The sequence below is a fragment of the Telmatherina bonti genome (assembly GCF_933228915.1).
Source record: "Telmatherina bonti genome assembly, chromosome: 19".
NCBI classification, from domain to species: Eukaryota; Metazoa; Chordata; class Actinopteri; order Atheriniformes; family Telmatherinidae; genus Telmatherina; species Telmatherina bonti.
The window spans coordinates 10,965,907-10,991,483 of NC_136617.1; the positions used below are offsets into that span (position 1 = coordinate 10,965,907).

A 25,577-nucleotide genomic window follows, 5' to 3' on the forward strand; every position below is an offset into this window, starting at 1 on the left:
TGCCAGGCAGGTGCGTTGACAGACAGGTAATGTGCCAGGCAGGTGCATTAACAGACAGGTAATGTGCCAGGCAGGTGCGTTGACAGACAGGTAATGTGCCAGGCAGGTGCATTGACAGACAGGTAATGTGCCAGGCAGGTGCATTAACAGACAGGTAATGTGCCAGGCAGGTGCATTGACAGACAGGTAATGTGCCAGGCAGGTGCATTAACAGACAGGTAATGTGCCAGGCAGGTGCATTGACAGACAGGTAATGTGCCAGGCAGGTGCATTAACAGACAGGTAATGTGCCAGGCAGGTGCATTAACAGACAGGTAATGTGCCAGGCAGGTGCATTAACAGACAGGTAATGTGCCAGGCAGGTGCATTGACAGACAGGTAATGTGCCAGGCAGGTGCATTGACAGGCAGGTGCAGAATATGACAAATTGTTTGAGAACCTTTTCATTTGAATCAAGAGTATTGTACCAGGGAAACAATAAAACCTGCAGGACGGCAGCCATCGAGGAGCGGAGTTGGTGACCCCTGATCTACAAGAATCTGCAAATAAGTAAATATAGCAAGTTCAAATTTGTTTCCCACCTTTTGTCATGAACCACAATCAAGTAGAGATGAGTAGGAAGTATCCAAAATTAAGACGGCTAGCCGGGAGGGTGCAAATGACTGAACAACGGGAAGATGTGGTGATCAGTAAGATTCAGGGGAGAAACAGGAGAGCAGCAAGTAGACATACAAATACACAGAGAAAAAACAATACAACATAGTAAGGGTAAACGCAGAAGACTCTTAAAAAAAAAAAAAAAGACAACCTCAAGCAAAAGCCAAAGAATATTTGAAACAGAAATCTACCAAAAAAAAAAAATTCAAGAAATCAAAATACACAATGACAGCATCTTATACATACCAAGCTGAACAGCCCATGTGGTGTTTTGTCTGATTCATAGATGAAGATTCACCTAACCAATCGCAGAGAGGAGCGATGAGTACACCTGTGGATTAAACAGCAACTGGAAGATGTTAAGAATAAGTATAAGTATCTTCATTACGTATTTAGTGAGGCAAGGTTTTTTACAAGGAGAACTGATTTTTTTTGGTTTCCCTCACTCGTGAACAAGACCTGAGATATTTAAACTCCTCCACTTGAGGCAGGACCTCACTCCCAACCCGGAGAGGGCAATCCACCCTATTCCGGCTGAGGACCATGGTCTCAGATTTGGAGGTGCTGATTCTCATCCCAGCCGCTTCACACTCAGCTGCAAATCACTCAAGTAAGAGCTGGAGATCACGACCAGATGAAGCCAACAGGACCACGTCATCCGCAAAAATCAGAGACCCAAACCAAGTCGGATCCCCTCAACACCTCGGCTGCGTCTAGAAATTCTGTCCATATAAGTTATGAACAGAATCGTTCATAAAGGGCAGTCATGGCGGAGTCCAACTCTCACTGGAAACGAATCCGACTTACTACCGGCAATGTGGACCAAGCTCTGACACCTGTCGTACAGCAACCAGACAGGGTCAGGGAGAACTGATTTTTTTGTTTTACTTAAAAATTTTATTTGCACCTGTTCGCACAAATTAAAAATACTGCAGGGATGTCCAGTTCTTGTTCTCTTGAGTTATCCTGCAGCTTTTAGATGCTTCCCTGCTCCCAAACTCCCAAACAAATGCTTGCTGGATCAGGGACATTTCTAACCGCTTGTGGCCTTTGAGAACTAGAGTTAGAGTGACACAAGCGTTTCTATTTTTTCCATTGGGGCAGAAAAATCTCTGTTTTCATCACCAGGGCTGTGAAAGATTTCATTAAAAGGCTGAAAAAACAAAAAACAAAAAATAAATAAACTGAGGCGGCCCCTGACGAAGACTTATTTTGCATCTGTCTCTCATCTTGTCTCTTCTCTGAGTTCTTTCCAGCCAGTAAAAGTCAGTTTGATGTCTTCATGTCCCTTTTTCTTTTCCTCATTCCCTCATTTAAAGTCTTGAGTGTATTTTCATGATTCTGACTGAAAACAGCCAGAAGAAGGGCAAAGAAAAGTTGTGAAGTGCAGCTTCCACCAGGACCCCAACGGGCAAAAATGGCTCCAGAAATGCACACAATAAATCTCAGAATGGAAAGTTGCGCAGCGCTACTTTAAAACTCTCTGTGAGTTTCAACCTTACAAGAAATGATTAAACTGATGTTTCATTCTGGTCTAAAGATTCCCAGTAAGGTGAGTCAGCACCACTAAGCAGCTTCTTCTCTGAAAGCATCATGAATGCTTCATTCTATAACAGCTCCATCATGCAGTTTACTGGAAGTTCTGTTTATGTGACAGAAATCTTCTGGGTATAAATGACTACAACAGTGTTACATACTTAAGATTTGTTTGTGTTAAATGAACTCACTAAGAAGAAACACATTTTGGACATTTTGTTCACAGCATTTTGGGCTCAGAAGCCTACATGCAGGATGGTTTCTACCAGGGGAGGCCAAGTACTTTTATGGACCACTATGGGCAAAAACAACTTCCACTTTAAGGGTGCAGCATCAGCAGATTTTATTTCTGCACCAGGGGAAGCAGTTTCTGCTCTCAGATGTACTGAAATATTCAGAAAACACCTGTTTCACACAAAGATAACAGTAACTTCCAGAACAAAGGTCCTCCTCCTATCAGGAACATCTTCCCTTTTGCCTGCAGATAAAAGTTAAACACAGCCTCTATTTAGTTCTGATGTCCTCTGACGCTGATGCTTTTTTTTTTTTTTTTTTTTTAAATAAAACTTGTGTAATCTTCTCGTTGAGACTCTTAATATTTAAGTAAAGTAACAGACTAGGAAAAAACAGGTTAATCATGTTTTGCCTTAGGAAATGTTGCAGAATTTGTTTATCTCTGAAACAAATATTCGATTTCTCATTGATCAGGAAAAAAAGCTACTGGGCAGCTGTTTGCATGTAATTGCTGGTCAATCTGGTTCTTATGTGCACCAGCAAATCTAAGAGTCCTTACAGAAATTTAAAATAACAAATAATGTTTTTTTTTTGTACATATTTCCTCATTAAAATCCTAGTTTTAAGTGTTCTGCTCCAAAACAGTCACATAACCATGAAAGTCAATCTGCAGACAGACACAATGCAAACAAATGTAAAAAAAAATAAAACAATCAATGAAATTTATAGTTTTTCCAGTTTATTTATTTACTTCTTTATTAAGTTACTTCATGTGATCCTTCTATTGACACCTCAGCCAGCACACACAGTAAAGCTTTTAAATGTCCCTGATTCCATCAAACTGAGCTCCAACAAAAACAGATGTATTTTCTCTTAGTGTTGTTTATACAAGTAAATTTCATGTGGAACTTTGATTGTTTCAGACTAAAGTAACAGGAATAGTGCAGTTAGATGTGGGTGAGACAGACATCACGGCAGTGCACACACCAAACAGCCTGGGCTGACAGATTCTCTGTATACGTCATCAGTCAAGCTAATGGATGGTAAGGATGAGAACTTAACAGGTTTTACTCACGATTCACTAGAATATGATTTCGTTCTCTCCACTTTTTATCTGCAGTCTGATGAAAGTCAAAATATAACACCATTTTTAGTCTGTATTAATATAGATAGCAGCTTATTTGTGCAAACTAATTGAGCAGGTTATGTATTTTGCATATTAATACACACATCTGTGTATAGGTGAGTCAGCCCAGGCTGCAGACACACAGCAACATGTGAAAGCCTAAAAGGACAAAGTGGTTTTTATTGGTCCTGACTGAGCAGTTAACTGCGTCTTAAGCTCGTGCGTTGATGATGTCCACAAACTCTGGTTTTAGAGAGGCTCCGCCCACCAGGAAGCCATCCACGTCCGCCTGAGAAGCCAGCTCTCTACAGTTTGCTCCAGTTACTGAACCTGGAGGACAGAGAAAGAGATCCACTCGCTCATGCTGGAAAATGAACCCAGTCAGATACAGTACATGTCTCAGATGGTAAAAAATGTTTGCCCAGATGAGGCGCAGATCTTTGGTTTATTGTTCTTGGTTGTGACATTAGAAGAAATATATTTAAAATGCATAAAGATCTAAACTGGTTAATGGTAAAAGACACATTACTTTATTCATTATTATTCTTATATAGGTATTAATAATTACTGGGTTGCTACTGTTGTATTGCTATGGGTTCATTTTGTTGTTACTGATATTGTATTGCTCATCACTGGGGTGGGATTACATATGAGCTGATGTTTCTACCCACTCCTTTTGAACATTTTGTCATCTCTTATTTCTATGTTTTGTTTTGTGTTTTTTTTTTCTTGTTTTTGTTTTTAGATTTTACTATGTTCAAATAAACTTTTCAATGAAAAAAAAAATTACTGATATTTGTTGTATCCACATCAAAAACCCCACATGTTCAATACAAAGAATTATGTTTCAGTTCTGAAACTCACAGTTACAACAGGAGACATGCTGTCAGAGGTCGTTTTCACCACCACAGACAAATACAAAATATTGTAAAAAAATTGTGATCTACAGATCTATGCATAGAACTGTCTTCCCAAACACTTGGAAATAGATGTTACTTTAAAAAAAATGAAATTGTTAAACAAATATCTCTTAAATATGTATAATGTATAACATTGTCAGTTATATTTATAAAGTAAATACAAATGATATAAATATCTTAGTAAAATTGGTCTTTTGCTAGTATAATATATACATATAGAATATTTATCGATGTTTTGTAATAGAATATATGAATATACATTGTTCCTGATTTATTGTTGAGCATGTAATACAATTATCTTTTATTTTCCTTTTCTTATTAAAGGGGTGCTATTATGGTATTTGGAGTTTTCTGAGCTTTCTACATTGTTACAGTGTTGAATCCTCATCAGACATGTGAACAGCGCTGTTTGTTATCACCTAAACGCATGTTTGAGTTTGAGCTCCAGCACACTCTCCGTTCGGTTTGCGCTCCCGATGTAGTGCAGTGGCGGGAGGCGGGGCTTAATGCGGAAGAGTCTCAATCCACTGGTTTTGCCCACAGGCTGATCTGACAGCCTACGGAGAGGGTCGGTCTGAAGTAAATAAAGCCATTTGTGACAATAACTCGATCAATCCCAGCCCTTCTGGTCTCAGAAATAAAGAATAGTTCCACTTTAAATTATACATTTGCTTTTATTTTTTGCTTGTTTATAATGTGAAATGTTCTGCTTTCTATGTGACGGTCCCCAGGAGGAATAGCTGCAGTTTTGGTGCAGCTAATGGGGATCCAAATAAAAAGAAAGAAAGATCTGCAGTTTTGTGTGATCTAAGGCCCTGACTCCATGGCCTCAGCTACAGAAACGCCACGTGTGGCCCATGAGGAAATTGCTGCAAACTTGCTGGCTACTCATATTTAGCCCACACACCACTTCCCAGTGCTGTAAATGAGACATAAGAGGCTAAAGTAGTCTGAATTTGGCCAAAATGTCTCTGCTGTCTGGGACTTTTCATGTAAAAATGTATTTGCTAAACTCAATGTGGCCGTTTCAGTCGATATATAGAATAGGGTGCTACGAGGGTTTTGCAGGTAAAAATGACAGATTAAATATCATGCAGGTAGAAAATATTTCTCCTTGTTTCCTCCTTTATTATGAAGCTCTGCAGGAGTAGCTCCAAACCTTGCACTTATTGGGAGAAACGTCCTTGTCCTTCCACGTTCAGAGCAACCAGTGAGATATTTTTCTGCTACTGGTTCTATGATTCAGGATCAGATCCCAGCTGAACTCAGGGATGGTGGATGATATCTGATTTATGCAGCATTTTCCCCATCAAATAAATAAAGCTCTCCAAGTTGCAAAATACCAGACCGAAGTGAGGAGGTCGAGTGGTTTAGTGTGATAGTTTGCAAATTAAACAAATCTTAAGATCAAATTCTGCCTAAAAAACATAAAGCTTCAAATATATTTACTGAGTTGTGGTCTTCTCCTTTTTCCTCGTTGTCAAAGAGAACGATGATAATACAGCATTAATCACATTAAATATAAGAACAAATCACATAAATGACTTGTTACCAGGCCTCTGAAGAGCTGAATGACACGTGGATGAGGGAGTAGAGCCATTTGCTTCAGGTGTGATGGAGAAGATTTGCAGGATAGCAGATCTTCAGGACTGGACTTGGACACCCCTGACTTAATGTGCGGGTCCGGTTGCAGGTTATACATAAATGGGTTGGGTCCAGATTTCAATAGGAGGTATAACAGTTCAGGTTTGGGTGTGTGATATTTGACCCAAACTCTGGTTTTGGGTTCCTATTATTACTCCAATGGGCAGAACACATTTACTGAAACATGCTGTTGGCTTTGTCTTTCCTCCTACCTCAACAATCATCTGCATCCTTTTCTTCCTCTTCTTGATGCTTTATTAGAGTCGGCAGATGCCATTTTCTGTTTGGTTCGGTTTGCAAAGGAACCAAGACCCCCCTCACTTTCATCAAAGTGTAGTTAGTGTTACTATACTATCCCTGGAAGTGGACCGCGGTCTGCTTAAAACAGGCCAAACGGTGTGAACGTGTCTGTAAATGTCAGAGGATTATGAGAAAGAATTATGACTGACCTCCGTAAATGATGCGCAAAGAATCGGCCACATCATCTGAGACGTTTGCTCTGAGCCATGCCCTCAGCTTCTCATGGACTTCCTGAGCCTAAAAACAAAACACCAACAACACCGTTAGATATTTGTTAACACATTTTGAGACTTTTGAGATCTGTGAACCCCTGAATGTCCAAACCTCCACCTCAGTGTTTCTCACCAGAGAATTTCCACAGCCTTTATGTTTTTCTTGTTGCCGTGACGTCAGCATGATGACAGGCTTTTCTTTGTCGTGTTAAAACAAATCTAAGTTTGTGAAAAGAACTCCACCAAAATGAAATAAAGAACTCCTGTAACTCATCTGCTTTCATCACTTTTTATAGGATTCGGTAATAATAACAAAATGAAGTTACTGCATCAGCGTATGATATTTATTTTCTAGGAGAACTTTACATGCTATTTCAGGCCACATCCAAACCAGGCCGAGACTAATTTTATTTTAACAGTTTTCCATTAAAGCTAAAATAAGATGTGTAAGGAAGGAAGTGAGGAAGCTCTTCCTGAAACGTCTGGCCTGTAAGGAAATAATCAGAGTAACGTCCATTTTAACTCTCTGATTAATTAATTATATAACTTGGCAAATTTACAGACTAAGAGTCAGCTGTGCCTGTTGCTATGGCAACAGAGTCTCTTTTGGTCTGGATGATGTGTTTAAATTCTTCATATTTCTGAAGAATATTTGTCGGCTCCTCCATGGTGAAGTAGCTGCTCTGCAGGGTGTCCACATGTCAGAAGCTGCAAACAACTCTTTTATGTGAGAGAACACTACTCTTTATTTGAACACACTGGGTCAAATTACTGAGTTAACAACCAGCTTTATAGTATGTATTGTAAAATCTGCCCCGGTAAAGCTGGTTTAAACATCCAAATGATAAAACTTTAGCTGAAATATCATGGAAACCAGCTGAACTTGAAGGTCGGTCCTGCAGGCATTGGAAGTTTCTCTGCAGCAACACCTGATTCAAATGAACGGATCATTAACAAACTCGTGCAGAACTTAACAAGCTGTTGGAGATTCACTTTAGTTTAATCAGGTGTTGCTGTAAGGAGATATCTGCTACCTGCAGGACACCGGCTCTAGAGGACTGGAGTTGGTGAGATCCCTGATCTAAACTGCCTTAAAGCTCAATTTCAACAGAGTGTGTGTGCAGGAGCGATGCAGCTGCAAAGCAGCCTCTGCAGCAAATCACTGCCATTTTAGGCAATAGTGTAATTCACAGTGGTGTGTGTCAGATCCGCCTCATCACGGCCCTCCTCTAAACATAGGCCCCAGATCTATTTTTGGTTGAGCTTGCTTCCGACAACTCGTCATTTCCAGCCCTTCAGGTAGAGCTAAACTGGAAATCATACACGGCTTCAGTGTAAAACATCCTGTAAATTTTAAAATAAAGTCCCCCGCACTGAACTCTGTAAACATTACGTCGTTACCAGTGACAAGTTAGAAGACAACCAGTCAGTGGGCTCTATGTGTTTATTTTTTTTTTATTTAATCACAGACGATAAGTATTTTATCACAGAAGTATAGAAACACAAGATTTTTTTTCTAAAACACCACAATTTTTTTATAACGACAACAGCATAAACGAGAAGGGTGCACCATAATATAGACATATTTATATAAATATGTCTCTTTCCATACTAGCTAAGGTAAATCTGACCTTTCAAACCTACAATGTTTTTGAACCAGGCTGTAAACGTGTTTATTTCTGCTGTGAAGTTGGTCTTTTTTAACATGGGAGTCCATGGGGATTTGCTCTGTTTTGGAGCCCCTAGTGGATGAAGGGGGAACTACAGATATTTATATAAATATGTTCCTACATGTTACCCAGTTAGTTAGGTAAGATGTCTGGCAGGAGCAATAAAGTGATAAACTTAAAACTTGCGATTTCGTGATCTTGACTGCAACGGTGGGTGCTCAGCATTGCAGAAGTTGGATAAAACCGCGGTGCAGCCGCATTGAACACACACACGGTGGAAAAGAGGCTTTAATGTGATGCTACTCTCAGGTGGCATTACTCCTTGTGTTTGCTGCTTTCTCTTACATTTGGTTTATAGCACACACCTGTAATCTGTTAGTTATTACGCCACTCAGTATTTATACATTATGGTTTTCTTTTTTTTTTTCCAGTTCCTTGGTATTCCCACCAGTTTGTCCCAGTTAGCAGAATCATCTTAAATAGCCCTGACATATTAGTTATATTCACATTACATTTCATAAACATCATTCCACAACATTTTCATTTAGATTTAATTCTTATTTGATTACTTTTCATACACATGAATATTTGGGTATACGCATCTAATTTTCCAGGCATGTAAGTCTTATTTAAACTTTTTTTTTTTTTTTTTTTGTAAATGTACGGAAAATGTGACAAGGAAACAGCATTTGACCAGGAGACAGATCTGATTGATGTGGAAATAAACAAATGTTAGTGTATATTAATAAAAACAGCATCTTTTCTTTCTTACCTGCTCAGGTGTTGCGGTCTTTCCTGTCCCGATGGCCCACACCGGTTCATACGCCAGCACTACGTTCGCCCAGTCCTTCACATTCTCTGCAACACAAACCCTGAATTATACATAAAAACTGAAGCTCAGAAGACGTAAATCATTTATAAAACCCAAATATCTATGATTAATTATCAGTGAAAACCATAAACTGTATACAAAAGATGGACGAAGCCTCGTCAGCCACAGGTTTCTGAAAAGCTTAATTGAATCTCATTGGGCAGTTCCTACCGTCACCAGTTAGGCAGCGTCATGAGTGCAATCGCACTATCAAACTCCGACCAGCCTGTAGCTAAAAGCTAACCTGGTGCTAACAGGAGCTAACGGGACCTAACCTGCTAACAATGGTAGGCGAGTTAAAGTTAAATCACACAGTTAGCTGGCTAAACCTGCAGTTGTCCTACACTCTGCCTTCTTGCAGCAGGATATCTGTTACCTGTCAATCAAAATGACACGCCCCCATGCAGAATTTCATGATAAAATACGGATCAATTATAATAAAAAAAAAATTCACCCCCCCACAGTTGTCATGAAGGTAAACCTGACTTGTTAAACCGAAAATGGATTTTTGAACCAGGCTGACAACATGTTTATTTCTGCTGTGAAGTTGGTCTTTTAAAATGGGAGTCTATGGGGATTTGCTCTGTTTTGGAGCCCCTGATGCAGTGTTTCTCAATTCTGGTCCTCAGACCCCCCCTGCCCGCCTGTTTTAGACATGATCCTCCTCCAAAGCACCAGAGTCAGATTATTGAACTTCCTCATCAAGTTCTTTGCAGCCTGTTAACAAGCCCTTTATTTCATTCAGGTGTGTTAAAGTAGGGTTGCCTATAAAACATGCAGGGCAGGGGGGTCCTGAGGACCGGGCACTGCCCTCGTGGATGAGGGGAGAACTGCACTTTTTGGCAAATCTGCATGGACTCCCTCTTTTGGATTCCCTGCTTTGTGAAATCAGAACAAAAAGAAATCTTTAACACATAGCTGAAGAGAAAAGACAAACATAAATTAATTCCAGATTAAAAATCATATTAATGGGAGTGTAAATCTGCAAACATCCATCAGCTCTCAAACTTGTCTTTTTTTTTTTTTCTTTCTTTTTTTTTGTGGTGTTGTGGAACAGCGAGTCCTGATTTAACAAGGGAAGAAAGTCGCTGTGTGTCTTGAAATTTCTCCAGCAGCAGAGACCACTGACCTATTTACATTTTAAATCAGTGCGCAACCTACTTTGAGTAGAGAAGCAGGATGCATGAGGCCAACATGCAACCAGAGAAAATATCATCAATCAGATTATGTAATATCTGAGTAAACGCTCTACTGATACAGAAGCAAGCAGGATGAAAATGTTTTTTTAAATATGCATATTAATGGGTATCATCAAACATACAATGTTATCCAGATCAGACTGTTTTCCAGCACACAGACAAGCACAAGGTGACCACAAACATGAGATCATCAACAACCCCAGTCATTTTATCCATTTAAAAAAAAAAAAAAATTAAATCTATGAAATATTTAATTGTCATACTAGATAGATTTTTTTTATTTTTTCTGTTTTAGGACCATGCACAATGTTAAACATAAATGTTTCCATTTGATATTAATCTACATCTGCAGTCCTCTGGTAAGGCACAATTAAAACTATAAACTATTAGATATGCCCCTTCCCTCTCCACACACCATTTTGACAAAGACTTGGAAAGGAAACAAGTAAATATGAAAAAGAACGATGAAAGCAAATGACTTCTTTATATCTATGACAACTAACTAATTATGCCAACCCCATCACCCCCCCACAGGAATAGAAGAATAAAAGGAGACCCTTAGATAATTAAATAAAGTTAAAAAATTAATGAGAAAAAGGACACAATGCAGATTAAACAAAGACTAAAAATGAAAAACTTCTTATTTACCTGCAATAACCTGCGTTTGAGCATAGACGACTTCTTCTGTGGTGCCCGCCTCGCGCTCCTCCAACTTCTCCCCAATGCAGGCGATCACCCCCAGATCGCTCTCCAGAGCGTGAGCCACCTGAAGAGGAACAGAGTCAGAGACTCTCCTGGACATTCGGTTATGACAAACAGATGATTAAACTAAAAACATAGAAATCCAGCGTATCTGGGGAGACGAGTTGTAGCTGTTGTCACCGAGCAGCATCAGATATGTTTAATACACCTGGCGATGAGGCGGTTGGGACTTTTTATCTGCTCTTGTTCTTTGTTATTCAGGATTTTACATCTTTCCTGAATAAAAGTGAGAATCTGACACAATGAACCAGGGATCCTCAATCCTGGTCCTCGAGGGACGTTGTCCTGCAGACTCTCCAAGTATCCTGCTGTGTGCATTTAGCAGACATGTGCACAGCTTCTCTGAGTCCGAGTCTGGTGTGTTCCACAAGGGACACTTGGAAAACCTGCAGGACACCGGCGCTGGAGAACCTGGATTGAGGATCCCTGAGGTGAAGTTCTGTACACTTGCAGGAGAAGCAGCTGGGACCAAAACACGATGGACTGTTTATTGTCTAAAGCCTGTGAAAAAAATCTTCTGAGGTGAATGAAGCGTCTCACCTTTTGGCCGATCAGTTCATCATTTTCCCCAAAAACATGACGTCTTTCCGAGTGTCCGAGTATCACCCAGTCGGCGCCGCAGTCTTTAATCATGGCCGGGCTGAAAGGACACGAGACATGTTGGACACACAGTCACGCTGGAGGACCAGCTGTTGAGAGGTCATGTTGTATTTGTATCCTGTCTTCATTTGTTTCTATGTAATGTCTTAATTTTGTATGTCCTGTTGTCTCTCCCTGCCCCGAGACAGTAGATGCAAATTAGCTTTTAGCTAACTCTGGTGCAATTATGTAATTACTCACCGTCGCTGCCACATAAACAATAAAGATAAAAAGATAATAAAAAGGAAGAGTTTATTTTATTAATTTGGAATCATAATGATTTGGCTGCAAATGACTTTTTCGGTTTCACTTCATTTTAAGGTAATTAACAATAAATAAATAAATAAATAAATGTCTGATGTCATTCAGTCTAAAAGCTTTAATGAGTGAGACAGAAGCAATGTCATTTCAGAAGGTACTTAAAGGAGAGTTTGATATTTCTGCCTTAGAAATATAGAAAAAAGATCAACCGATTAAAACATTTTTATTCACCGTCACAGTGCAACATATAGACATGCATCCTCTGAAATATTGTTCTTCATCCCAGACTTTAAGACTTCCCTAACAGGGAATTTTAGTTTTTTCTTCAGTAAGATAATCAGAAAACAAAAAAAGTGAGCTGCTCGGCTTAACAAGTGGAAAAACGGAATAAGAGACAAACTTATGCATTTATCGCCGATTTCCTCTAAAAATGTCCAGAAATTAGAAATGGAAATGAGCACATTTTGCTAAATAATAATAAATGCAAAATACTTAGACTTTCTAGTCTTCTTTCATTGATCGTAACTCTGTGTGTTTCAGTGGCTGAGTTACCTGATCTCTCCTGTAAATGCTCCCTTAGCCACCTTGTAGCAGTTCTGAGCTGCGACACCAATTCTGGGATCCAGATTGGACCGAGCAAAGTCCAGGTAGATGGAGGGAGCGCCACACACCACCTCTGAAAATTCAACAACAAAACTTTGGTTTGTACTTGTGTTGACACTTTTCCATGCACCTAAATACCAACCTGAAACGGCATTATCTCTAACAAATCTTATGTTTCTCCTTTTTTCCAGCAGTCAGACTAAATTTAAACACATTTTTGGGATTTAAAATAAGAATTTATTCATTCATTAATTTTACACAAAGATAAAACAGTACAGCCAATAAACTGCATTTGATAATTATGTCATAGAACAAAGGATTGTTACAAAAAAACTATGATTTGGGCACCAACTGGAGCAACAAAGCAACAAAGTTAACCCACAACAATACAAAGAGTGGAAATTCTTTGCTTATTTGCAAGTAGGTGGTCAAAGGGAAAACCTGCAGCAAATAACTTGAATCTTCGCTATTTGACTGTCTATTCAGCGGTGTCCAGCTCTGGTCCTTGAGGACCACAATCCTGCAGGTTTTCCATGTATCCCTGCTCCAACACACCTGACTGAAACTAATCAGTCACTGTGCAGAACGTCATTGGCTGTTGGATCAGTTGAATGGAAGCCAGGTGTGTTGGAACAGGGAAACATGGGAACTCCTGGCTGTGTACTATTATTTGGACACAAATGGGCATTAAAAAAAATTGCAGCATTTCCGGATTTTGTAATTTGCATTTTTTCCAATTTATTTTTTTGTCCAAGAACCCTTTAAGAGACATTTACAGTTTATCAATCTGAAATACACTTCAATAAACACTTAATTCATCAGATTATATAAAATATATAAATGTAAGAAAATGGTCTTGCATAGTTTTTCTTTAATTAACATGTAAAGTTGGAAATTTTGTTTCCAAAAGGTTGGGCCAGAGGTGACTAACTTCAGTCCATGAGAGCTGCAGACTCCCTGATGCCTCAACTAGCAGTAAGGCAGCACTGCAATAAAAACCCAAAAAATCTGTTATGGTTATGATTGCATGGGCCTGGGAACACTTCAGGGAACTATTGTTTGTGAAAGCAACACCCATCTATAAAAACAGACTAAATTTTTACCATGGAAAGAAAAACGACAAAGATTATTAAAGATAAAGTAAAATCCAGATAAAAACTTCTGCTGTGTTCGGAAATATCTAAATCTCAACAACTTTTATTTGGAAATCATGGACACTTCATCCTCTGACCTTGAAAAAGGAAAGAGAAGGAATTGCTTGTTATCAGGACACAGTTTAAGAGTTGGCATCCATCATAATGTAGAGGACTGTTTCATATCTGAGGAACCATCAGTCTTATAGCTTTAAAAAAAACAAAACAAAACATAAGGTCAAATCATTTCCAGCATTTTTTCTGGTGAACAACTGCTGAAAAATTTGTTCTTCTCCCAAATCTTTGCTACTACAGCTTCCAAAGAAGAAGAAGGGAAAAAAACAACAACACGTGATTTCAGTGTCAGTGTTTGTTATATTTCTTTCAGCTACAGTTTTATTGCAACATGGGCTTATTAACACCAAGTCTGCATATTGTTGGAAAGGATGTATAATTGTGAGGGTAAAACAATAACTAGAAAAATAATTGTGTAAATGAACAAAACATTAAAAGAGATTTAGGTAAACTAATCAGTTAATTTAGGAACCAATTGTACTCTCATTTATCAGTAATAAGGAAACACCATACTCAAGGAATGAATGAATGAATAAATAAATAAATAACTTAGAGAAGTAACTGGAAAGGTAGTTTTTATTATCAGCCAAATTCAAGTATTGCAAGTTCTCCAGAAAAGAAATAACAAAACAGATCTGTTTGTTTTTGGAAGGGTTATAAATGTTAAAATTAGATGTGCTAAAACCAGTTAAAACCCACAAAGATAGCAAATGATACAGGAGTGATAATAATAATAAAAAAAAAAAACTTCTGTACTTGCAGAGAGAACAAGTTGCATAAAAGCAACTTTCTAAAGATAATAAACTGAGTAAAGATAATTAGTTAATTTCCACCTCGTGAGGACAGAAACGTCAGGATTCACGCGACGCATCATCGTCACGTGACTCAATGTCACGGTGTCACCTGAGCAGCATCTCTGTCCCTGATTCCCATCATCATCATCATCATCATCATTTTTCTGCATATTGTGTATTATTAACCATCCCTGGCAGTCGAGCAGGCGGCTGTCTGCACACCTGCAGCCGCTTCTCGGTGAGTCTGTTACCGGTCTGCTCGTCCAGGCTGGCGGTGTTCAGGGTGGTGATCAGATCCCCCAGACTCTCCTTGCTCCCGTTCATCTTCCAGTTTCCCCCCACGAAAAACCTCCGGAGAGCCATAGCCAGCTTGTGTTGGCTGGTGATACCGGGTGAAGTGAGGAGATGGAGGCCCGGAGGTTCGGCCCTAGGTTAGGATAATTCCAGCCGGTGTGTAGGTCAGGTGCTGTGGGAAAAATCAGCACTGGCGCTCCAATCAACGCCAAACCCGTCTTCCTCTGGTTTAGGGTTATGGCAAGACTTGAACACTTATCGCCCCCTGCTGTCCAGATGTTATACTCCATTTTGTGAGTCCAACCCATCAATTGCTCTACATCTCATAACAACACTGATACGTCATTTTAATCTGAAGTTATTTGCATAACTAGTAAAAATTAGAAATCCTAATTAATCTGTATAAGAGTTTAAATCTTAACACAATGCCAAAATAGACTGATACCTGCAGTGATCTAGGAAAAGCAGTTGTTTCTGTCTATCAATCTGGGAAGAGTTTAAAAAAAATATTTCCAAACTATTTGGAGTGCATCAGTTTACACTGAGACATTATTGTTCACAAGTGGAGAATGTTGAAGAGCACTGCTAGGAGGGGATACCCTAACAAGATCACAAAAAACTCAGACAATTGTGCAGGAATTGAGCAATTCTGAGAGAAAGCATCTAACACTTAAACCTGGTTGAAATTGCAGACTCTGAAGGCCTCATTTAGCTTTTTTAACGTTAAACTTTATGGTAGAACAATCAGATAAATGACTGAACCTTTGAAGATGTTTGTAACAGCCTCTTCTGTCTTCAGAAGCATGGCACCATCACTTAAGTTTGTAAAATTGGAAATAAAATTGTGGAAGTGAGAGTATGGTGATTTGGCCTCATTTCAGATACAGAATCAGGGCAACTTGCAGTCGCTGCACTGGTCGAGCAAAGTATTACTGAGACGGACATGTGGCCAATCGGCCAAAAGCTAAATCCTGATTGAAATAATAATAAAAAAAAGATGATGATCCTAACTACAGAAGCAAATCTACAACAAATTGGGTGGAAAAGAAAAGAGTGAAGGAGGGCTACAATAGTCCACTTAAAGTCCAGAGTTCAACCTGATAGAAACGCTGTAGGGTCGGTGCAAAGTTCCCGCAAACCTGAATGAGATGAAAAACCAGGCAACACATCTTCGCAGCAATGTGAGAGATTTAAAGGCGGTTCATGATTCATAGGATTCATTTAATATTCATCACATTGCTTCTCCAGCTTACCTTAGTTTTTTCTTACACGGATATTTAAATAATGACACGAGTTAAATGTCATGTGTTGCTGCTCATTGGAGGTTTTATTTACCTGATAATCAGACCCAGTAAGGACCAGATTAAGATTATTATTAATGTTGTCTTGTAAAATGTAAACCTTTGATTCTACATGGGAACATTTTTATTTTATATATAGAATAATTTTTTAAGTTAAAAAAAAAAAGACTCTTACCAAAACAAACAAGAAGTTGCTGTTTGTTCATTATGTGGCACATTTTTCTATTTTGACTAAACACTATTACATAATTATAGCATAAATAACATAATAACAGTGTATCATTTATGCATATTTTCAGACCAGAATCCAGAGAAGTGTGAGCACATCTCAAGGATTTCTATAGAAACATCAACACAAAGAGCCTGACATGGTGTTAATGCAGAACTCTATTTATTAGAAAGATTTTCAAGAAATTTCACCTTATTACATTAGAATTGCACGTGTGTACTACAAAATGCAGCTGAGCCCAGAGAAGTAGAATAAAATTCACAGGTCTTTACAGAGTGTTTTTTCAGTTTTAACGGCTGCTCTTCTGTCTGCCAGCTCAGCGCCAACTTTTAACCCTCATCCATCTTCACACATCACACTGTTACAGTCAGACTGGAAACACTGCAGCAGCCAGCTCGGATTAAAGCCTGCTGGGTGTTAGCAGGAGACCCATGACTGTTCTACCACACATATACATTCTGGATGTGTGCAGACCCCCCCCCCCCCCGAAAAAAAACGAAAAAGAAAAAAAACAAAACAATAAAAGACACTGTACATCAACTCTCATCTCTAAAGGTTGAACTATTAAGTACAAATAAATTTACATGTCCGACTTCAATCTACATGAAGGGCTGTGTTACAGGTCAAAGATCTCAAAGACAAAAATAAATTTGTTAATCTATAATCTTATTTCAATACTTAAGCGTTGCCTCTGTCATTTTCAAAAATCTATATGTGTGTAAAGAATTCAAACAAGAGCTTTGTTTCCTGCTCTGATCTCTTTAAGAATAGTGTGAGCTATTTTTCAAAATGTGTTTTGGATTTAAATCGTCTCGACAACAGTAAAACTCTTCTGTACATACAGCAGGATGCATTGTGCACTGTTTACCTGACGCCATTTATACAATGTGGCTCATTCGCAACTGCTCATGTTTTTGGATACATAAATGAGGAAGAAGAAGAGAGGAAGACAGGAAGAGACGAAGGCCCGCTTTGACACGTTTTCATTTTCTTCTCTCGTCTTCTAGTTTTCCCTCTCCTTTCATCTTGCCTGTCTTCACCCACTCCCCCTCCTCTCCTCCTCCTCTTCTTTTTTTCTAGAGGTGTTCTTCGTCATTGCAACTCCTCAATTCCACAGTTTGAGGAAGCTGTCCCAAGATCCTGTGCAAACGCCCATCCCGTCAGCGGGGACGCCGGTGCAGCTCACCCTGTTGTCATGGCCAGAGAGCACACCTGCAGGAGCAGAGAAGAGGGGGAGAGAGCATAGAAAAAGGAGAAGAGGATAGAAGAAAATGGAAGAATGTTGTGGGGAAATGGTAGGAAAGATAAGGATGTATTCCAAAAGAAATTGGAGAAGAAAGAACAATGAGGAGATGGAGTGAAGATGAAGGACAAGCAAAGGGGGAAAGGAGGTAAAAAGATGACAGGGAACGACGTAGGAAAAGATTACAAAACGAAGTGCACAGAAGTTGAAGAAGAAAAGGCATAAAGAAGGATATTTTGGTTATGTGCAATAGTTAATGCTGCATTAAAAGATTAATATAGATCAACAACAATCCCTCAGATTAATGAGACAGTTAACCCTGTTGTTACTCAAAGCAGACATCTGGAATGATATAATCATTATACCGTACATTATCACTAGCCTGAGTCCAAATTTCACAAAAAAAAAAACCAAAACATAAAAACAATTAAACTGCTAAAGAATCCCTAATTAAGCTGGTTTTCACGTCAGTATCAAAGGCAACATCGAAACCTTCTTGTTCGTCTCTGAAGGCTGAATGAATCACCACGTACCGACTTTCTCTCCCTTCAGTGAGTCCCAGATGTGGCAGTTGAAGTCATCATAACCAGCAAAAATAAGGCGGCCAGAGCTAGAAAGAGCCAAAGATGTGATGCCGGCGTTCAAGCTAGTGTCTGTGTAGTCGCTGACCTCCTGGTCAGAGCGGAGGTCATACATCTTGCAGGAGCAGTCGTCGGAGCCTGTGATGATGGCATTTCCATTGGGGAAGAACTGAAGCACGGAAACAGGGACAGTTTTGGTTAGAAATGATAAGATACAGGCTATATCACTGGTGTCATAGTAAGGATAAGTGCTCTAGGGATAAAGAAGAATAATTCTAATTTAAAACTTAAAATAAGCATCAACTTTGTACTATTAATGTCTAAAAAGCTTTCCTCTCAATATTCTACTCATCTGAATCTGTCATTTAATACTGACACAGAAGCTCTGACAAACACGTGATCATTTTCCTCACAGCAATGGCATTGATGTCACTGGTGTGTCCAGAGAAGGTCTGTTTGCAGGTTCCTTCTCTCATGTCCCACAGCTTGGCCAGAGAGTCACAGGCTCCAGAGATGAAGGTATTCATGTCTTCGGACAGAGCCAGTGACATGCAGTCTCCAATGTGGTTGGTGAAGACGACTTTCTGCTTGCCGGTCTCCAGGTCCCACAGACAGCTAAAATGAGGAGAATACAAATCAACGGAGGAATGAATTTGTGGGTTATTGCTGAATTGGACTAGTTTGAAGTATATCAGTATTGATGTGATGATATTTGTAATGTGTCTAAACTGCCTTTATGTTTATTCTGCATGAAGTCTGACATTACCAATAAAAACCAATTAAATAAATCTAAATGATGTGTATTGAACATTTTGTGTTTTTCTCTTAGATAATTTATTTAAACCAACAACATGGAACATGCAATGGTTTTAAATTAGTATTACTCCTGAACAAGTGGTTTAGGATGTGAGAGTACAACGTTGAGTAGATTACTATCTAAGAAAATACCACAATACATTTATTGCAACAGAATGTAACTATTGACACAATACTTTTCGAAAGCATTGCATACAGTAAAGTTGGTCTGTAAATCTTACTTTCATTTGTTGTGCACTCTGACTGTACTGCGATCAGTTTAGCTAACTTGAGCACAAAGCAGTGGGGAAACTACTAGTGTAGCTAATGCACATCATAGCTAATGCACATCATAGCTAATGCACATCATAGCTAAACTACGGTAAAAAGAGGTCTTTCCCACAAGTAGGCTAAATTAGGTGTAAATTAGTAAGTTGCTAGTATCTTAGCATGAAGTTTTTTTAGCTCCTTTAGTAAGCTTGCTTTGCTAAGCTAGGCTAGGCTAAGTTTAAGCTAAGCTTTGCCCTTTGATGTTTGAAATGTCCACATTGGTTGTATTTGAAACCACCAATTATTAACACATAGAAATTTAGAAAAAACTTAGTATGGAGTAGAGAAAAAGAGCCTCACTTTGGAGTTAGCAAATTATTTAGATGTATTGATATAGAAAAACATCAAACTATGCATTGACCTTTCTAAGGCAGGGATGCCCAATTTTTGTCCAGGAGATCTACCATTGTGCAACTTTTAGATGCATCCCTTCTTCAACATACCCAAAAAAAAAATAGCAGAATGATCTCATTCAGCTCTGCAAAGGCCTGGTAAAGAGCCATTCATTGGATTCAGGTTGGTTCATGATTCAGATCTTTAAATTCCAGTTTGGTAGCTCTCGAGGATTTAGGCACCCCTGGTCTAAGGGTTCATTTTACTGTGCAGCTAATTTATGGGAAAATGGTTGAAATATGCTTCTCTTGCTTAGTATAAATGGTATATATTATCAACCAAACTTGCCCAAGAATACAGTTAAATAAGTTACTACAACAGTTTCAGACTTCAAACTATCATTAGACAGCGACAGGGACTAATACTTACTGTATTAATATATCAAGTATTTGTTAATACCAACATACTTGTTAAAGGTGTTATTAAAAAGTAAAAAATTTACCATTGTTTTCCCAAAATTTTGAGGCCTTTGTTTTTGTTTCAATGTGAAAATAAATCCTAGTTCTTTTTTGGATCATGTAAAAGTAACTCATGATTAAAGTGCCACCCACTTTCGTGTTAGAACTCTTTTAAAGCAACTGTCTGAAGTGTTCATTATCATATTCTACTATTATAAAGTCTGTCAGTAATAACGCAAAGATTTTTACCATAAAAAATAATTTTTCCCCAATTTCTTTTACTATAAGTATGTTGTAACTAGACTAACTAGAAAAGCACTTGGAGAGCGCAAACCTCCGCCAAGGGCCACAGTTCTAAAAAATTCCTGGATCCAAACGGTGATCCACATCACTACATAAATAAAATCAGTTCTTCCTTTTCACATTTCCAACAACTCTTGAGAATTTCTTGAAAATCTGTCCATAACCTTTTGAGTTATCTTGAACACAAACAAACAGATAAATGCCAGTAAAAACTTAATCTCCTTGGCGGAGGTAAAAATGATGATTTAGAAACCCACCAGGTAGTGTCACCTGAAGCTGTCAGGATCTCAGAATCACTAAGGAAACGGCAGCAAGACAAGTAACCTGGGTGGGACAGAGAATTTTTCATCATCTCAGATGAACAACCAACTACTTCCTTGATAACTTTCAGACATTTAAAGAGTCAAGATGGATTCTCCTCACCTGTGTGTGCATCCAGCTCCCTGAGGGTCTTGGGGCTGGCAGTCTTAATATTGTAGACTGTGCAGATGTTATCCAGACCACCGCTGGCCACAAGACCACCAGAAGGAGCGAAAGCAACACTCATCACCCAAGCAGACTTTAATGGGACAGCAACCAACTGGGAACAAAAGAAAATCCAATTGATTAACAACTTCCAGCATAAAATGTTAAAGTTAAAGTTATAAAAGCTGATTTAAAGTGTTCGTATTCTGTAGAAAGTTTGAATGATTGACAGAACATTTTTATCCTTAAACTTAATCTCTTTAGCCATTTTGTTGGCAAAGATTTCCAATTAATTCCTATGACCAGATTGTCTTGGTTTGCGTGAACCCATCACTAACCTGAAATGAGGGCTTCTCTAATTATAGAAGAGGAGGAATCTAACATACAGTTTAGAAGAAACAATCGAGCTGATGTGGGGTTTTCATTGGAAACTTCTGCTTCAACAGCAGACACATAAATATTGTGGAGTAAAAAGGACTTCAAAAATAGTGTCATGGTGACCTGAACAAAATCAGAACAAACATTACATTTCTTGTATGTTATTGAATCTGAAGACAATTTATCACAAAAGGCTGATAAAGTCAGCAGGTAGATAAGTTGGTTAATTCAGTTATCTACCAGTTAAACTGATTAAAATCCTATATCTGTGATTTAATCATGCAGAGATGTGTTGATTCTTATTTTTTGCGATCAAATGATCATTTGATGCTTTCTGTTCCATTTACCCGCACAGAGATGGGAAAAAGGGCCTTTGTCTACTCCGCTCCGTCTACGTGGAACTCTTTGCAGAGAGACTGGAAATTGTCCCAACTGTTTTAAGTCCAGAGTGAGAGATTTTGAGATGTCCCGTTTTGTTCTGTTTCAGTGGTAACATGTAAATTGCCTGTAACTATTGCTGCCTCTTGGCCAGGACTCCCTTGAGAAAGAGGTTCTTAACCTCAATGGGACTTTCCTGCTGAAATAAAGGTTAAATAATAATAATAATAATAATAATAAAAGAAATTATCTGTGTGGAGACTTACTTCCCTTTTGAGAATCATATTGCACCATCAAGATAACAAGAAATTGCATTAATTGTGGTAATGCCGTCATTGTTTCCAATTTTGGATATTGTATTGCATATTGCCTCATAGCAAGGTCACTGGTTTGAACCTCAGCAAGGGAGGGGGTTCGAACCGTGACATGTAAACAGTGGAGTTTGCATGTCTCCCCCGAGCCCAATGAAATGGATGTGAGGTTAATTGGCCAGTCTAGATCGTCTCTAGGAATAAATATGAATGGTTGTTGTCTCCCTGTAATACACTGGTAACCTACCCAGGGTGCAAATCAGATTTCTAGGAACCAGTATAGAAAATGAATGTATGACTTTCATTTACTTTTGTTGTTTTTACGAGATTTGTCATGCTTTGTGGTTAAGACAATGAATCAATACAATATGCAATATTACCTTGTTTCCCGTGAAGGCGTCCCAGACGAGAAGCTTGCCATCCTGTGATGCACTGACCATTTGCCTTCGAGAGAAATTAAGAAGTTACAATTCAGGTACTTGCAAAAGTCTTAAAAGTAAACTCACCTTTTTTTTAAAAATACAAAATGAAATCAATATAGTGTTGAAAAAATGCACGTAGAAGAAAAACAATGGGCTGCAACGATATGCAAACAGTTTTATGTGTATGTTAGACTTGAACTGCTTTTTCCATCACTTTTTGATGTATAAATGTAACTCAAAGCCTGTAGGACAGAAATGAAGAATAAAAAAGATACAACTATGTGTATTATTTAATATAATTTAAAAAATGAAAAGTGCTTTTGGTATCTTAGACTATAATGGGGATGAATGGTAATTGATAATTCTTATAGTGTTTTATGTAATCTCTTTACGAGGGTTCTGTGTTGTTTGCTCCAGAAAATATTGCACATAGTTTGTAACTGTCTATGTGTTATTCTCAGCAGTCTTTTTCATGCCATGTTTCAACCAAAGTAATCAGGAATCAATCAAACAAAATGAGCTTGAAACTTTGGAGGATATGAACAATTCCCTCACAGAATTACCATGCAGAACAGCGTTAATGTTTTCACTCTGTCTCCTCATCCTCACCTAGAGTCTGCTGACCAGTGCATGGCATAGATTTTGGCCAGGTGACCTTTGAGTGTCTTCCTGAGCTTCAGCTGGACCCTACCCACGGCGGCCACACCACCTGCTGTCTTTGACATGGATGAGTCGTTCACGGCCTTGCGAGCCGTCTAATGGCCAGAAAGAGAATTGCACGCCAGAGGGAGAAGAACAGAGGTAAAATCCAGTGTTTTCATTCATTTTCTATACATTTTTAGTTCTGTTTTCAGTCGTAAAAACACATATGGATTTAAAATATTAATGATAATATCAAACCAGATGAAGTTATTCCTCCTAAGGTGGTTTTATTTTTTCAAAGCAAACTCTTTCATTGTGGTTCAGGATAAAAAAAAAAAAAAAAAAAAATCTCTTGCATTTTACTGCAAATCAAATCATTTGAAGCCCGACTGGCCGACATTTCTATTTAACAATTGCTCACCTCAATCTGTGTACGGAGGGCATCGCACTCCTTTTTCAGTGCATCCATTTCAGCTTTCTCAGCTGCCATGGCAACGGTTGTGACGGGATGTTACTGACAGGAAATTAACAGTCACTTTGTAGCAGCAGAGGAAGAGAACAAAGAAAAAAAAGGACAGAGAAGACAAACATTTTAGCTGGAAAATAATAGTACAACATCTTTAATCCAACACTTCTCATACAGGGATTCAAGAGCTGTCAAATTTCTCCCATCTGACCCTGGCAGCTTGACACGGCAGTAATTACACACAGGTACACTGAGATCCAATGAGGTGTCTAAATGATCACTCTGTGACCCTGATGCTTCAAAGTAGAACACTTGGGTTGCTGTTGCACCATCAAGTCTGCAACAAAGATTAGACACAGCTGTCAGGTGCAATCTCACACTCTAGTTGTAATAGTTTTAGCTCACACGCAGGTCAATTAGGACACAAATATGAAGGAAGGAAATTAATGAAGGATGTGGCGGCTACGACAGAGAGAGAACATTTCATGACGAGAAGAAGAATGAGAGGTGAAGAAAGGTAAATGGAAAAGAAAAGAGGAAAAATGTGAATAATATTACTGTTATTTTTACTTTATTTGTAATATTTTTGCATTTAACGCTTGTTTGTTTTTTGTTTGTAATGCTTTGTTGTTTGTGTTTTCTTTATCTGGTTTACTTAATTACTTTATTTATTCTTATATTTAGAATATGGTGAGGTTCTCGATAAGCCCTTATAAGGTTTCCAACCTCCACAGCATTGTAATTTATATGATTTTTTTTTACGTGTATTGTCCATCATTTGAACCTTTCCTCTTAATTTTTTCTCTATGAATGTTCTACTGTTTCTTTTAAAGTGCATACTCAAATAAAAAAAAATAAATATAGGATTGGGTGAAGCAATTGCAAATTGACTTGGAAATGATGTAACTACATCTACACAGAAAAGTATGCAGTATTTAAAAAAAAAAGAAAAAAAAACATTACAGCTATGTTGTTTTTTTCTGTCGAGTTTTTTCTTTTATACTTATTCATTTTTTAAAAGCTTTGCATGCAGTAATGCAATGTTTGGGCCTAATGCTCTCTAATAGGATAGTGACGTCTGGCTAACTCAGTGCTAATTACCTACTTGCATGACTCCAGTCACAGTCAAAGGATATCTTCATAACTAAAACCCTGCACATCTTTAGATGACGGGACCTTTACCATTAATGCTAACAGGACAATTTACTTGCATTCTTTTAGGCTTAAACCATGCATTGCAACAGTAAAATATGAATAAACATAATCGTTTGTGGGAAAAATAGACTTAAAAATGGACAATTACGACTGTATTTATACACATTTTACACATTTAAGTCTAAATATCTACAATGAAGCTTCAGGATGTTGCATACAAGCTTGAAGTTGCGATTGGAAGCAGGATGAAGGGTTCAGGAAACCAGAGGGACACCAGTTCCGGTGATGAGGGGTTTTGGGGTGAGTCTCTGCAGGGCTTTAAATCCCGGCAGGGGATCTTAAGGGAAGCTTTACTGGTCAAATCTCCTCTCATCCGATTACTGACTGCTCTTTACCTCGGGATCAGTGAAGGAAGGAGGGAGGGTGATGTGGACGGTGGAGGAGGAAGAAGGTCTTTTAGAGTCAAAAGCACAAACAACTTCCCCTCTTCTCTGATGTTCACTCAGTTTAGGTGCATTTAACAGCCAGTGCATGATTCTGGATATCCTTTAAGACATTTGAACACAAAAAGCCAATACAACTTTTTTTTTTTTTTTTTGCAAATCCTTCTAAAAAAAACCACACAGGCACAAAGCTGTTTGAGTTTTGGCCTTGTGTGACAGATTACAGTTACCACGCTTGAGGAAACAATCCTCTTTGGCAGCTTGCTTACAATTTAAAGATCACCTTCAAGAGGGCTAAAGGAATCACAAGATGCAGTTTTAGAAAAGAAAATGCATCAAATGTGTGCTTCAGGAGGTGCAAGAGTAGAATATTGGCTGAAGGGTGTCCACTTAGGATTCAGAATGACCTTTGTT

General features: G+C 38.5%; 2 protein-coding genes across 2 annotated transcripts; both read right to left on the minus strand.

Moving 5' to 3' along the window:
* Positions 1-3,679: 3,679 nt before the first annotated feature.
* On the minus strand, positions 3,680-14,999 carry tpi1a (triosephosphate isomerase 1a; the record flags this gene model as incomplete). Its single annotated transcript, XM_079258626.1, has 7 exons — positions 3,680-3,883; positions 6,567-6,654; positions 9,072-9,157; positions 11,018-11,135; positions 11,672-11,771; positions 12,584-12,707; positions 14,888-14,999. The coding sequence occupies 7 exons, from the start codon at positions 14,997-14,999 to the stop codon at positions 3,765-3,767; spliced, it is 747 nt and encodes a 248-aa protein (XP_079114752.1). The 3' UTR covers positions 3,680-3,764.
* A 2,566-nt stretch (positions 15,000-17,565) lies between these two features.
* gnb3b (guanine nucleotide binding protein (G protein), beta polypeptide 3b) lies at positions 17,566-23,589 on the minus strand (the record flags this gene model as incomplete). Its single annotated transcript, XM_079258823.1, has 8 exons — positions 17,566-17,672; positions 18,237-18,453; positions 18,698-18,899; positions 20,761-20,827; positions 20,927-21,083; positions 22,416-22,479; positions 23,067-23,212; positions 23,521-23,589. The coding sequence occupies 8 exons, from the start codon at positions 23,587-23,589 to the stop codon at positions 17,566-17,568; spliced, it is 1,029 nt and encodes a 342-aa protein (XP_079114949.1).
* Between the last annotated feature and the right edge of the window lie 1,988 nt (positions 23,590-25,577).